This window comes from Orycteropus afer, unplaced genomic scaffold (assembly GCF_000298275.1).
Source record: "Orycteropus afer afer isolate SDZICR_OR568_19922 unplaced genomic scaffold, OryAfe1.0 scaffold00181, whole genome shotgun sequence".
NCBI lineage: Eukaryota > Metazoa > Chordata > Mammalia > Tubulidentata > Orycteropodidae > Orycteropus > Orycteropus afer.
In genome coordinates this window covers 4,629,037-4,643,898 of record NW_006921768.1, presented here as the reverse complement: position 1 = coordinate 4,643,898, position 14,862 = coordinate 4,629,037, and the positions used below count along the sequence as shown (strand labels likewise).

Sequence of the window (14,862 nt, the reverse complement as noted above, 5' to 3'; positions counted from 1 at the left end):
ATATCCCATTCTGGAAACCAAAACCAAACCAAAGCAGTTGCCATCAACTGCAATTCATAGGGACCACATGCGTGTTAGAGTGGAACTGCACTTCATGGGGTTTTCAATGACTGCTTTTCAGAAGTCAATCATCAGGACCTCTGGGTGGACTCAAACCTCCAACGTTTGGTTAGCAGTCGAGCATATAAACTGTTAGCACCACCCAGGACTCCCATCCCACCTAGGGAAGAACATACACCAGCCAATAAGATCATTTCTCAAATATTTGTTCCTGTTTAGTTGCCCTCAAGTTGGCTCCAACTCACAGTGACCCCATATATAACAGAACAAAATGTTGCCTGATCCTGCACTATCTTCATGAGTGTTTTCCCATATTAGCACTACTTATACATGGGTTCTGTGGCAGAAAGAGTTCCCAATTATACTGATGTTTGGAACCTACAGTGCTCCAACCCCAAATCTGAGTTGTCATGATTCTCTTTCTAATAAGCAGCCAGATCCCATTAGTTAACCTGATATCATCCATTGTGGGGTCAGGAGATGTGTATCTTAAGACCCACATAGAAAGCATGTATATGGTGCCTAAGTCAAAGTAAAGAGCTGCAAGATAGTGAAAAGAAAAGATGGATAATGAACCCAAAGTGCTTTCAGGAACAGAAAAATCCTCTCTCTGAACCACTTCAGGAATGTTACCGTAGAAAAAATCCAAGGGAGCAATAAAACAATTTCAATGCTGATAAACTAGAATTCAGTTTGAGAGAATAGTTTATTTTAAATATTTCTCAAGTAATTAGTGAGGATCATATTCTAGGCCAGCTCACAGATCTCACTCCTCCTGTATTTAAAATGATTCCCATATCCCAGGTACAGTTTTCCTGATTTAATTTCTCAACTGCAGGAATTTTCTCTATAGAAAAAAGAAGAACAATATAGATTTGTCATTGCTTCCAAGTATATAACGAAAATGATCAGGTGGGATGCAACCTTACTTTTCTGGAATTTCTTTTTCCAACCACTTTTGAGTGTCAAGTTTGCACATGTGTACCCATAAGAGTTAAAGGAATTTCTGCAGCAACTTCCTTGAGTGAAAAAGCCATCAGCTTCTTCCCATATCATGCATCTCAAATGACAATTTCTAACCATACCATTTAGCATACTAGATTTAAAGCCCCTTACAAAAGAATACTGGAGTTTATTTTCAAGCTACCAGATTTATGATTCAGAAGTCTCTTTGACTACTTTAGGATGGGGCATACAGACCAAAGGAATTTGTCTTATGAAATGAAGTACCTCTTCCCTTTATCAAGCTATGCATATGGTTCCTTGGAAGCATTTGAAAAATTCTACCTGATTTATAACTCTGCTATGGCTTAAAATGCTATTAACAGTACTTTAGGAAAAGTTTAGCTTCCTCTTTTTAAAAACTTACCAGCTTTAGTCTCTGAAAGCAAAAGGAACATGCTGCACTTATGTTTTTCCAACCAAATTGCATAGTTGAGGCAAATTCATTTGTGCTTTGTAGCAGAATGCAGTAGATGTTCATATCTAAAAATTTCGATTTATAAAAGCAAAGTCATGGTCAAGCTCACCTGTGCTTGAAGTGTATGCTAATGATATGTGCTGCCATTACCCTTCGCATGATTTTGTTAACCATGTACCTCAGCCTTATACCATATTGGAGTGTGAGCATTAAATTAACACAGAGGAAATGGAAACACATCTGTCTAAACTCCTCCTCTCAGAGAGAAGGGGATAAAGGCTCTTAGACTTGTTGAGGTATCCAGCCCTCAATCAGTAGTGGCTGTTTCTATTGAGTTTTGTTGGTTTGAGGGTTGTGTCTTTAGAGGTTAAAAAAAGAAAAGAAAGAAGGCACAGGTGTTTCTCAAGTCGCCATATTCAACTCAACCAACAAAAGTAGAGTCTTCCATTTTCAAGCTTCAGGAGAGAGGCTAAATGGCAGTCGGACTTTCTTCCAGCCCCCGGTCGGCTAAGGAACTTATTGCTTCAGGGAAGGGTCCAGGATAGGTCTGTGCTGTGGACTGGATCCCTTTTTGCAGACCAGGCTCTTCGTGGAATTCTCCTTGGGTGCTGAAAGCAGGGCAAGACCTAGTCCGGGCAGAGTTGGCGGCATGTTTGTTGCGGCCCACCATCTCACTCACAGTGCTCAGAGGGAATTCTCGCCACCTCTGCCTCTGCAGCTCCTCCTCCTTGTATTTAATGGAGTACCAGGCCAGAAAAATAAAAATAAAGCCAACAAATTTGAGGCCAGCTGCCAAACCAAAATAGACAAAACGAAATGATGTCACGTTGTACTCCCAACAGGAGCCTTGCACGCCACATTCCTGTTGCCAGAGCATGCAGGTGGTGTCAATGACAGCTCCAAAGTAAATTGGAGTAGGAATGTATGCTAGAGTTTGGGGAAAGAGAAAAATAGAAATACTTAGCACATCTATATCTAAAGAAAAGACTTGTAAGTTAGCAAGGCACTTGTTTGCACAAAAACCAAACCAAACCCATTGCTGTCGAGTCAATTCCAATTCACGGTGACCCATTTGTTGCTGGGTAGAACTGCTCCATAGAGTTTGTTTGGTTGTAATCTTTATGGAAGCAGATTGCCAGGCCTTTCTTCTGTGGTGCCTGTGGGTGGATCTGAACCACCAACCTTTAGGTTAACAGTTGAGCGCAAATGTTTTATGCCATCCTGGGACCTTAAAACCAGGTAAGGGGAGTAATTTCCTTGCATTACCTGATTTTTTTGACATATACATCACATCTTATCTAATATCTTTGTTACAAAGGTGTTCACTAAATTGTAAATACGTAAAGTCCTCCAGCTTACAACTCAGCCAGAATGTTTTATTGACTTTTTTTTAGGATCATAAAAATGTTTATTGCTAAAAATGCAATTAGACAAACCTTTCAAACATAAAAGTCTGATTTTGTAGTTAAATACTCAAGAAGCTACACTAAAACTCTTTATTACCTACTAAAATTCTGTACATTTAGTTCTTGTGGGTTCTTGTCAAGTGTTTGGATGTAAAGAGAGGAAAGCATTTTCCTCTTTAAGTTAGATACCAAATCAAATGGCAACTTTAAAAAGGCACTTGGGGTACAGAAATAATTATGGCATAAAATTTATTCTTGAAGTTTATGAAGTACTTGGGATGAGTAGTATCTTTATTGTTTGGGCTATGACATAGACAAGTTTTTTAGTCTCATAAGAAAGAAAGCCTACCTACTAGACAGCCTTCATCATTTCCTGCTCCCTTTGCCCCATTCCCAGCAGGTGCACCTTGCAAAGAGCTGTTGCTGTTGCTGCTGCTATCTGATGTGCCATGGAATCAGTGCTGGCTCATGCAGACCCCATGCACAATGGGATGAAATGTTGCCCGGGCCTGCGCCATCCCTGTGATCTGCTGTGGATCCATAGAGTTTTCACTGGCTGTTTTTTTGCAAGTAGATCACCAGGCCCTTCTTCTCAGTCTGTCTTAGTCCAGAAGCTCTGCTGAAACCTGTTCAGCATCATAGCAACACACCACCACCACTAACACATGGGTGGTGGCTGTGTACCAAGTGCATTGGCCAAGAATCAATCTTGGGTCTCCTGCATGGAAGGCAAGGATTCTACCACTGAAGCACCATTGCCTCTGCAAAGAGCTAGCCCTCCTTTAAATTTCTGACTCACTCAGACTCCACTCTATTCTCATTGCATTTTGTATATATCTCTGTTACATCAACTATCACCTAGTATTTGAACTATTTGCAAATTTGTCACCCCATAAGCTCCTCGCTGACATCAGCTACACCTTTTATTCTTTGTATCCCAAGGGTCAATATATCAGAATAATCCTGGATCCTCAATAAGAGTTTATAGAAGGTGGTATGGGGAGCAAGAGAAGGAAGAAGGAAGAAAAAGAAGGAGGGAGGGAGGGATAAAGGGCAGGTGGGCTAACAGCCCAGGAGGCTATGAGCGATACATTCTAAAATAAATAGTGTTTATTTAAAATGCAGCCCAGTCACTACAATTAAATTATTAAGGTACTTAAAACTCTCTTTTTTCTTTGGAGTTTGGGAAATGGAAATTGGCTTGTTGGCCTAATTATACGTTTTCACAATCAAATGAACTTAAGATAAGGTTGAATTAAATAATAAATGCTTTTTGTTCTCCCTCCATGTCTTCCTGATGCGGCAGTGGACATCTGCTGCCTTACCTTTATAAACTCCACGTCTGTATCAAATAACCCACTCCATGGCCTCAGAAAGAAGCACAGCAAAAAGGAGGAACTGTTTTTTTTTTGTTTGTTTCCTATTCAACCACTGCTTTGGTAAATACATTTCCTTCTAAGAAAATAGCAAGTTTCCATTTTCAAAGAGAAGTAGAGGTCAAATGTGGAAACTATCTATATCAAAGTATGTCAGGATTTCCTTTTATAGCATGCCTGTTAAAAATGTTACTACAAAAGTCTTATTGGTGTCCAAAAAAGCCACCCATTAAATGGAACTAGAGGCTACTCCCTCCTGGTGCTCACTGGGAAAGGCTCATTCTTGGTCTAAGCCAACAACCACAACCAGTGACAAACTGAGAATTCCAGAGGGTGAACATGTCAAAGGCTGGACAATGCCATTTTACAATATTTTTCCCGTCAGAACTGAAATAAGAAATTTAAATTGGAAAACTTTTTTTTTTTTTGTCTTATGAACAATAAAAGTGATTACTGGGGAAAAATAACAGCCAAAGAAAATGATAGGCTGCCACTTAAGAAAGAAAGAAACAACTTGATGACAAGAAAGTCAATTCAACATATGTTGAAACTGGTCAAGGGAGTGGGCTACTTCATATGCTTATTTTCCATGGATTGTCCAAAGATATCACAGGGTGATGCAGTGTATGTAAAAATCAAAATGGTATCCCTCATGTACCCCGACAAAGTCCTAATGAGTCATTCTTGTTAATAAGTAAAACGCCTTGTTGTTTTTGTTGTTATGTGCCATTGAGTCGGACCCGACTCATAGCAACCCCTCCTTGGGTTTCCAAGGCAGTATCACTACGGAAGTAGATTGCCCCATCTTCCTTCCGAGGAGTGGCTGGTGGGTTTGAACCACCAGCCTTCTGGTTAGCAGTCAAGTGCCTTAGGCACTATGCTACCAGAGCTCCCCAAACACCTTGTAGGGTAGTTCATAATGTTAATTTGGGATCTTTCTTTTGTGTATTTTTAGAATTTGTTTATCTCATTTCCTTAGAAAATGAATCGATGTTGTTGTTGTTGTTGTTATGTGCCGTCGAGTCGGCCCCGACTCATAGCTATCCCTCCTTGGGTTTCCAAGGCAGTATCACTACAGAAGTAGGATTGCCCAACCTTCTTTCCGAGGATTGGCTGGTGGGTTTGAACCGCCAGCCTTCTGGTTAGCAGTCAAGTGCTTTAGCCATTATGCTACCAGAGCTCCTAGGTATGCCATTTCAATAAACAGAAGCATATCTAAGATGTAGCAGGTATGGCAGGTGCCCTGGGCACCACTTGAAGAGGGCACCACTGAACAGTTGCTATTAAATGTCACAGTTTACATCATCAGGTGAGAGATCATTCAGCAAGTTAAAACTACTACTTCCATATTTAAGAGTCTTCATGGGTCAAGGCAGACTGTGTGATCTAGTGCTACTGAGTGTAGAAAGAGAAGAAACTGAAATGAAAGTGACAGTGAACTCAAAAATGATACAACCATTGTGGAAAATGGTGTGGTGCTTCCTTAAAAAGTTAGAAATAGAAATACCATTTGATCTAGCAATCCCACTATTAGGTATATATCCTAAAGAAGTGAGAGCTGGGACATGAATAGATACATGTACACCCATGTTCATCACAGCGCTATTCACACACAATAGGAAAGAGATGGAAGTGCCCATCAGTGGATGAATGATTAACCAACTATGGTATATACACACAATAGAACACTATGCAACATTAGTGAATAATGAATAATCCTCAGAAAGCCTCCTACTGTGGATGAGGAGGTCATTATGCTGAGTGAAATAAGACAATCACAGAACGACAAATACTGTATAAGTACAGTTTTGTGAAAAGTCAAGGAAAGGTTTACACATGGATGGAAACTTACTTTGTTGGTTACCAGCTATGGCAGGCAAGGGGAGGCAATATTGCTAGATAGGTAAGAGACATGTATTGGTTTGGGTGAAGGGAAGGACAATATACCAAAACTGAATGACCAGCATAATAGCATTAAGGAAAGGAAGACACAGGAAGGTACATAAGAGGTACAGACAACAAAGGTAAATACTTTTCCATACACAATACTGCATTATCAGTAATAAGCAACAGTAGTCTAAGGGTGGATACATAAATAAACCAAAAGAATCAAACTCACTGCCGTCAAGTCGGATCCGACTCATAGCGACCCCTCCTTGGGTTTCTGAGGCAGTATCTCTATGGAAGTACGTAGGCAAAAGGGAATAAACCCATGACCATCTATAATTTTGGTAGATGATATTCCTATATACATATTTGTATGTGCTGTAAGAATGTCCATATATACAACAGAACTAACAGGAGGCAAAGTTATGATAACTTCCTAGCCACAGCCAACCACCTTGAGGGAATGAGTCACTGGGCCTGTGGGCTTGGGACCATGGATGCAGGTGACTTTGAGCTTGTTGGCAATAAAATACTACACAAAATCATTGTTCTCCATCCTGCAAAGACGAGTAATATCTTTGATGAGTAGTGACAGTGGTCTTAAAAGCTTTTGAGTGACCGTCTAAGATGCAACAATTGGTCTCTTCTAATCCAGAGCAAAGAAGAATGAAAGATACACGGAAACAATTATTCAAAGAGACTACTGGACCATGGGAACCTCAGCCTATGTGACCTTGAGACCAAAAGAACTAGATGGTGCCCAGCTGCCACTGTCAACTACTCAGAAAGCATTCAAAACTGGAGATCTTGGAGAGAGTGGGTGAAAAATGTGGAACATAACTCAAAAATCTTAAAAAAAAAAAAAGACCAGGCTTGCTGACATGCTAGAGACTGGGGAAACCCCTGAGGAACTCTTTGGCCTGATATTGAATTCACTCCCGTGGCTTCCAGCCAAACAATAGATAGGCCTACAAGGTGAACAAATACACCAGTGTACACTCCATAAAACAATCAAGCATGGCAGATCAGAAGGGCAGCATTTGCACGAGGAAATAGCTCAGAGTGCAGGAATGCATAGGAAAGAAGGACACAGTGCAAAAGTAACACAGGGAGGAATTGGGAAGACAGCTATTAAATTGTGGGGATTGCAATCAGTGTCATGAAACAAAATGTGTATGAACTGTTGAGTGGAAAATGAATTTGCTCTGTAAACCTTTACCCCAATCACAATGAAAAAAAAAAATTACTTAGAATTCATCCTTGACCATTTTTCATCACTGAAAGCAAGGAAGGTGCAGTTGTATTTTTCATGTAGTGTCATAATGTGTTAAAAGACTAACAAGCTTGACTTGTACTTTTCAGCTGATATTATGGTAAAGTTATCTAGAAGATGAGTCAGATGTCTGGACACAGGCAAAATTCCAGTGCTTGCCATAGCACTATTTCCATAGATAAGCCCCTGCCAATAAAGTCAATTTCAAGTCATAGTGACCCCATGTTTCACAGAGTAGAACTGTGCTCTTAGGGTTTTCAATGGCTGATTTTTCGGAAGTAGATCACCAGGTCTTTCTTCCAAGGTGCCTTCGGGTGGACTTGAACCTCCAACCTTTCAGTTAGCAGCCAAGTGTGTTAACTACTTACACCACCCAGGAACTCCTAAAATTAGTATACTGAAGTAAGGAATTGAAAACTTCACATATAAAATGAGAACCAGTTTCCATTACTTTCCTGTTAAAAAGGAATAAAGGTACAAAAACTCCAGGACAATAAACCAAAACCCACTGCCATCAAGTTGCTACAAATTGCTTGGTTCAGAATTTCTCACTATATAAAACTCTCTGGGGAATTTAGCCCAAGTTAATGTTCACAGTAAAAAGAAAACTAATCTAAAGTTGGTTTCATTTTGTTTCATCAAATGGCAGAGTGCTCAGCTTTCAGATCAAGTTAGAAAATAAGGAAATTGTGCCCTCACCACTAAACTGTAAAACTCTAGCTACTCATGGTGACAAATGACTCGACCCTCCCGTTTTACAGGGCAGTGAGAATACCATCTGCAAAGGGGAACTGAAAGGCACCATTGGAAATTCAGGAACATACCAAGTGTTCGCAACAAAACAAACTGCATTCCTAGTGCAAAAGGTCTCTCCTCGTCTTCTACAGACCTGTGGAAAGGAGAGAAATGTTGTTAAGTAACAACTCCAAGAAAATGAAAGTCAAATCAAGCCTACCAAAAAGATGCTGTGCCAAAACATTTAATTCACTAAAATTTACTAACAGTAGCCAAGCAAAACTGATGGCTAAACCACTGAATAAAGGTATTCCCAGTGAAGACACTGAAGAAAATCAGATTAACTTTAATTGTGCCTGAAGAGGCAGATGTGGGTCTAACTGAGCTTCCAAAATCAGTTCTATTTCAAAAATAATAATTTATATGATTTTATCCTAATGTACTGCATTTTTAGTCTCGGTTAGCCTGTATTTTTCAGAATGATATATATGCACACTGAAAAGAGCCCTCATAATCCCTCAAAGGGAAGTGTAAAATATATATACAAATCTAAAATCAGAAAAAGAATAAAGGAAACAAGTCAAACGTCAAAGAATAAGGCCCTATCAGCCACCCCACTTTTTCTTCTACTAAAATACATGCTCCAAGTATTTCTTGTATCACAGAGAGATGGGGAGTGTTGTGTTTATAATTAGCAAGATTTTTTCTGAATTTTTGGCTGAGATGCTAAATGGTGATTCTGTAATGTTTGAGCACTATAAAATGGTTGTTGTTATGTGCCATCAAGTTGGACCCGACTCATAGCTACCCCTCCTTCCGAGGCAGTATCACTACGAAAGTAGATTGCCCAACCTTTCTTCCGAGGAGCGGCTGATGGGTTTCAACTGCCAGTTCCCCTATAAAATGGTTAGCCATATATATATATATATATATATATATATATTTTTTTTTTTTTACCATCTCTTATAAAGTTCAAAGGAGCTCTGGTAGCAAAGTGTCTAAGGCACTATGTGCCTAACCAGAAGGTTAATGGTTCAGACCCACCAGCCACTTCTCATAAGGAAGATTGAGCAATCTACTTCCGTTGTGATACTGCCCGGAAACCCAAGGAGGGGTCGCTATGAGTCAGGTCTGACTAGACAGCACATAACAACAACATAAAGTTCAAATAATTAAATAATTTATGTATGTAAATTTATTTAAGATACATTTTTTTTTAAATGATGAAGTATCTTATTTTCTCTATCCCATACACTCAGAGTTTGAGGTATATGAAGTAAAATCCCACAGGACCAGTCCCTTGTCCTCTTTTCCCAGCTTCTTTATTTCTCATAGCAATTCACACAGTGCTGTAACATAGTTGTCACTCTACAAATGTCTGCTGATTGAGGAATGAGTTAATAAGCCGATAGGGCCTTCATGTGCTATTGTCTTACTTTCAAGGAATGGCTTTACTTGGAAATGTCTAACTTGGCACCCAACAGAAGAGGAGCCAAAACGTGTACCACATAAGGGGTCCAGCTGCTATTGCTAAAGCAATAACGTCCCGGAAGCCACTTCCTGCCAGCTGTCCAGCACTGTGGAGTTCTAAGAAGCCAGGGATTAGAGAAGAAGGAAGAATGAGAACTGACTCTCTTTCCGTACTCCCTCTTTGCTCTGTGCCCCTAGCTCCCCCAAAGCTGCCATGGATGTATTCTGCCTTCGATCTTTACTGCAAATACTAACCCACTGATTTTGACTATTTTGATTTGAATACGCTACTGCCAACATTCTTAATAGGACAAAGATACATTCCATATCTTCTTGCAAACTATAAACACACAAAACAGGATATATAACTAATACAACAACGCACAGCGTGAACAACTAAAAAACTACATTTCCCGGTCTATCCTTTCCTTGAGTCAACTCGAAAATTTTAAATGATAGTAAAATTAATGAAGTCAGCATTTTGAACTACAAGCCAAGCATAAACTGTCAATGATCCTGCAGCTATTAACTATCTACACAGTTGGAGATAATATCCTTTTGTGTACGCACAATTTAACAGTCTCCTCTAAGGTCAGGCCTCTTTTAGCTAACTTCTAGCTTTCAACAATTGATGTTGAACCTTTTAGATTTGATACTTCAGGAACCATAGGCATGCAGAAGAAGTTTCACTGAACAGGAGGACTGGGTCTCAATTAAATAAGGAAAGTTCTAGAGTATGAAATGTTATAACCTTCCTTTCCTGACTTGGAAAAAACACATTTCTCTCAAATTCACCAGGCACATATCTGAACACTTTCTTGTACAGCCCAATTTTGTTTTACTCACTGCTTTACCACATCAGATCCTAGTCCTGAATATGCCTTCTAGCAATTCTAAATACATATTGTTGTTGTTGTTGTTGTTATGTGGCGTCAAGTCGGCCCCGACTCATAGCGACCCCTCCTTGGGTTTCCGAGGCAGTATCACTAAGGAAGTAGGAGTGCCCAACCTTCCTTCCGAGGAGTGGCTGGTGGGTTTGAACCGCCAGCCTTCTGGTTAGCAGTCAAGTGCTTTAGCCACTATGCTAAAATAATCCACCCATTAAGTTCAATACTGTTCTCACCTGAGTGTTACAATGATTGCTGAAGGTTGGGCACATGCTGTGATGAAGGTGACTATGAAAAGAAAAATTAAGAACGGGATAAGAGTATTACAGGTCCTTTTACACTTCCCAGACACAGCATAGCCATTCTCGTTGAGATAGGTTTTGACAATAACCACACGGAGCTGACTGCGCTGCCCCACTGTGGGTGGAGTAATCACTTGTCGGCTCTGGACACAGGTGCATTCTGTATAATTCCGTATCTAAGTGGACAAAATGAAGATCTATTGTATGCTAATCAAGACCAATATGGGGCATAGGAATATTAAGACAAATAAGAAAAAATGCTTTAAAATCCAGTATTTTTTTTAAAAAAAAGCAAACTATTCCTTTGAAAAGACTTTTACCATTTAAAAGAATAAGGGTCCAAGGTGTGCATCTAACAATATCAAAATCTGCTTGTCAGAAACTTTTTTAAATCCCAACTTTTCTAAGAAGCTTTCAACATCAATTTTATAACATTTACATTGTGTACTCACCCTCATTTTTGTTCATACTTATATGTTACTTCAACTGCTGTTTAACTCTTGGGCTTTCCAATTAGACAAGCTGCTCAAAAACAGGAGCTAAGTCCTACTTTTATTGGTGTTTAATGAAGTGCCTAGCACAACCCTGAGCACAGCGTGGGCCCTAAAGCCAATTTCTATAACATAAATACAGAAACTTCGAAAACATCATCCTGAGTGAAATGCATCAGTCACAAAAAGATAAACATCATATGATTCCACTAATATGGAGTATTTAGGATAGAATAATAAACTTAAGTTTACTTGTCGTTACCACGGACAGGTGGGAGGGAGGGTGAAAGGCAGGCTCATTACTTAGAGGACATTGAGCTTCTTTTAAGGATGATGGAAAATTTGGAAGCAGATATTGGTGATGGTCGCACAATATGATGAACACATTTATGTCACCAAATTGTACATGTGAGGAATGTTGGAATGGCAAGTGTTTTGTTACATATATTGGCATATATATGTATATATACACACACACACACACACATATATATATATAAATTAAACAAACCACCAAAAAAAAGAAATGTAGAAGATTCATAATGCAACCATAATGATTTCAGTACCAATGGTAACAAACTTTCATTGGTGACCCTTTTTAAACACCTTTTTAGCCTCTTTGATTAGCTGGTGAACTATATCCTATGCAGGAATAAACAGCTCATGGATGGAAGTTAAATCAGGCCACTGTGGCCCCAGAACAGTGCTGCTCCTGGACCCTGACAGACAGGCTGTCTGGAAGCACCAATGAGCCCAAATTTAGTTGGTCATTTTCTCTGAAAAATAAGTATGAGCCCTTACTGATATGCTAAGCGCTATTCTCAAGTATTGAGGATACAGAAAAGCAAGAGAGACATTTTCTCTGTGAATTGCTCAGATTTCTACTTAAAGCAAATACAGAAGTGAAAAATAAAGCATTTTTGGGTTTTACTCACACAATGCCAAAACAATCCAACAAAGGTAAACTCAGCCAACTAACCATCTTGCTTAATATGTTGCTTTTTATGGAATGGATATCAGCTGAACTCATTGTCACTGTGATCATCCAGTCACTTAAAACAGTGATCTGAAGATAGGTGCTGTTTGACTTCTGCACATAAAGGACTGCTGGCTCTTTTTAAAGAATGAGGGCTCTACTCTAGAGGACCCACTTACTACAAGGAAGGATTTAGCAACTGAGAACAACAGATCTCATTGTCTCTTTGAACACGGCCATATCCTGGGAAGTACAGATGGAGAGCCAACAACAGGAATTCTCTTTCTACCACCATAATTTAAAACTCAGAAATCAAATGTGACATTCGAAAAACACATGTTAAATGGTATAGCTCTTTATCACTTGGGCAGAAAATGCAAATTCATTTTAACCTTTTAATTAAAATGTTTCCTACATGCTGTTTTATGCAAAGAATCAGACCAGGCTCAATAAAGATCTGAGTATAATAGGAAAACCTTCTTCCACAGTATTACAGCCTATTTATAATTCACAGAGAAGGGAACTCTCAAAAGAGCCTATTCTTGAACTGACAGAAATGTCTTTACTCTGAAAGTTAGGGGGGAAAAAGTTAGGGGGAAAAAAAAGTCTATGAAAAATAGCCACAATTCATCCTCACAGACTCCCATCTCAGGAGACATTCTCCTAGTTTCTTCTATCAGCACCACATGCAGTGGCCATCTTGACCTTCAAAATCCATCACAGGGGCCCTGTCAAAGAAACAAATGGGAAGCCCAGGGCTCAACCTTATCAAGTTTCATTGAGTTGGCACAGAATGTAAAGTAGAAGAGGGCTGATATGAAACCAAACCACTACATCCAAACGTTTTAATCACCCTTGGAATAAAAGCAAAGTACTGAATAATTTTCTTTCCTCTAGGTTTTGTCTGAAGGTATTTTGTAGGTTAATTGAAAATAGAGACTGAAGTCATCATGATTGTACATTAATTTCCATGTGTCCTTGTCACAAGATGTTGGATTAACAAGAAAATATGAACTAGTGAAATATACTTACCCCAGTGCTAAGATTACCACTATTAACACAGCCAGCCAGACAAGGGTTAAAGTATGTAATTCCATCTGATCCACAGACTGGCTCATACTCATGTGTTTTACAACCACAATTAACATTACAGCTTCCTGTCAGATTCCTATGGGGCATGGTGAGAGAAGGTCTAAGAGAGAAAAGAAGCAGGTCATAAGCAACATGTATTAAAACAGAACTAATAGGGCAGTTTTTATAATTAATAACTTGGCCATTTTAGAGAAGGTATCCCCATTGCTCAAAGTGATGGTGCCATGAAATAGCTATCCTAGACAATTATTTTTATGTCTTTAAAACAAAATATGAAGAAAATTACTTCAATTTTCTGGTACTACAGATTCAATAAATTCTCATCAAATTATCTGTTTAGCCTTAATTCTACCCTTTATTTAAGTGTGATGGATCTGGTTTCATGCCCTCAACTTCTAGGCTTAGCAGTTCTAACCCAAGAATAACAGTCTACTCATTCAGTGTAGGCTCTTGACCATATGTCTAAATAAAACTTGGCCTCAGTTTCTTTAAACTGTAAAATACTTTTTACAGGAGAAAATACTTTTCAAAACAATAACATCATTGTGAGGACATAAGCATGAGATACAAGAACAAGTTAACAACACAGGTTCCTTTGTCCAAAAATTTTAATTGCTCTAGAATACATTGTCCAAGAAAGACATGGAACTCTAGCAAATCAAAAGGAAACCATGTTCAGGGAGTAGGAATCACATCATTAGTTTGATTCAAGCAACCAGTGAAGAGTGGGTAAGCATTCCTTCACTCAGAACTGCCAAGATAGGGATTCAGAATCAAATGTCCTTGGTTGCTATGAAAAGGGAAAAAGTGACAAAAGGATACAGGACTGGAGAGAGAAATGTAAGAAAATGGCAGCAGAAAAACAGAGACAGGCAGGACACATGAGGCCACCTATGGAAGACTGAAAGGGACTCTATAGTCCTCAAACCTACCTGAAGACTTCTTTCCTTTGCTTTTGTAACCATTTATATGCATCACAGATGAAATACTATTCCTAAAGCTACAGGAGTTAGTCATAGCAGATTATTCATTCATTCATTCATCCATTGCAGTTCAGTGAATTACTTTATATGGCCTTTCTAGCCACAGTCTTTATAACTCTCATCAAATGACTGGGTAGGACTATTCAAATGTGGTGCCTGTGGACCACCAAGGGGATTGCTATCCATAGTGTGTGGGTGGGACCATGTAAATAAAGTATGTTGTTGTTATTGTTGTTGTTGTATGCCATCGAGTCTGCCTCTACTCATAGCAACCCCTCCTTGGGTTTCCGAGGCAGTATCTGTATGGAAGTAAATTGCCCGATCTTCCTTCCGAGGAGCTCTGGTAGCATAGTGGCTAAGACACTTGCCTGCTAACCAGAAGGCTGGTGTTGAGTTCAAACCCATTAGCCACTCCTCGGAAGGAAGGTTGGGCATTCCTACTTCCGTAGTGATACTGCCTCGGAAACCCAAGGAGGGGTCGCTATGAGTCGGGGCCGACTCGAT

The 14,862-nt window shown here is 39.4% G+C and overlaps 1 protein-coding gene across 1 annotated transcript in view; it reads right to left on the bottom strand.

Moving 5' to 3' along the window:
• Window positions 1–1,949: 1,949 nt before the first annotated feature.
• Window positions 1,950–14,862, bottom strand: part of SLCO5A1 (solute carrier organic anion transporter family member 5A1) — a 206,858-nt gene continuing 193,945 nt past the window's right edge. The window contains exons 6-9 of the mRNA XM_007947348.1: window positions 13,316–13,475; window positions 10,751–10,992; window positions 8,247–8,311; window positions 1,950–2,407 (exon numbers count right to left, since the gene is read on the bottom strand). Coding sequence (XP_007945539.1) covers window positions 1,950–2,407; window positions 8,247–8,311; window positions 10,751–10,992; window positions 13,316–13,475 — 925 coding nt within the window. The remainder of the gene's footprint in view (window positions 2,408–8,246; window positions 8,312–10,750; window positions 10,993–13,315; window positions 13,476–14,862) is intronic.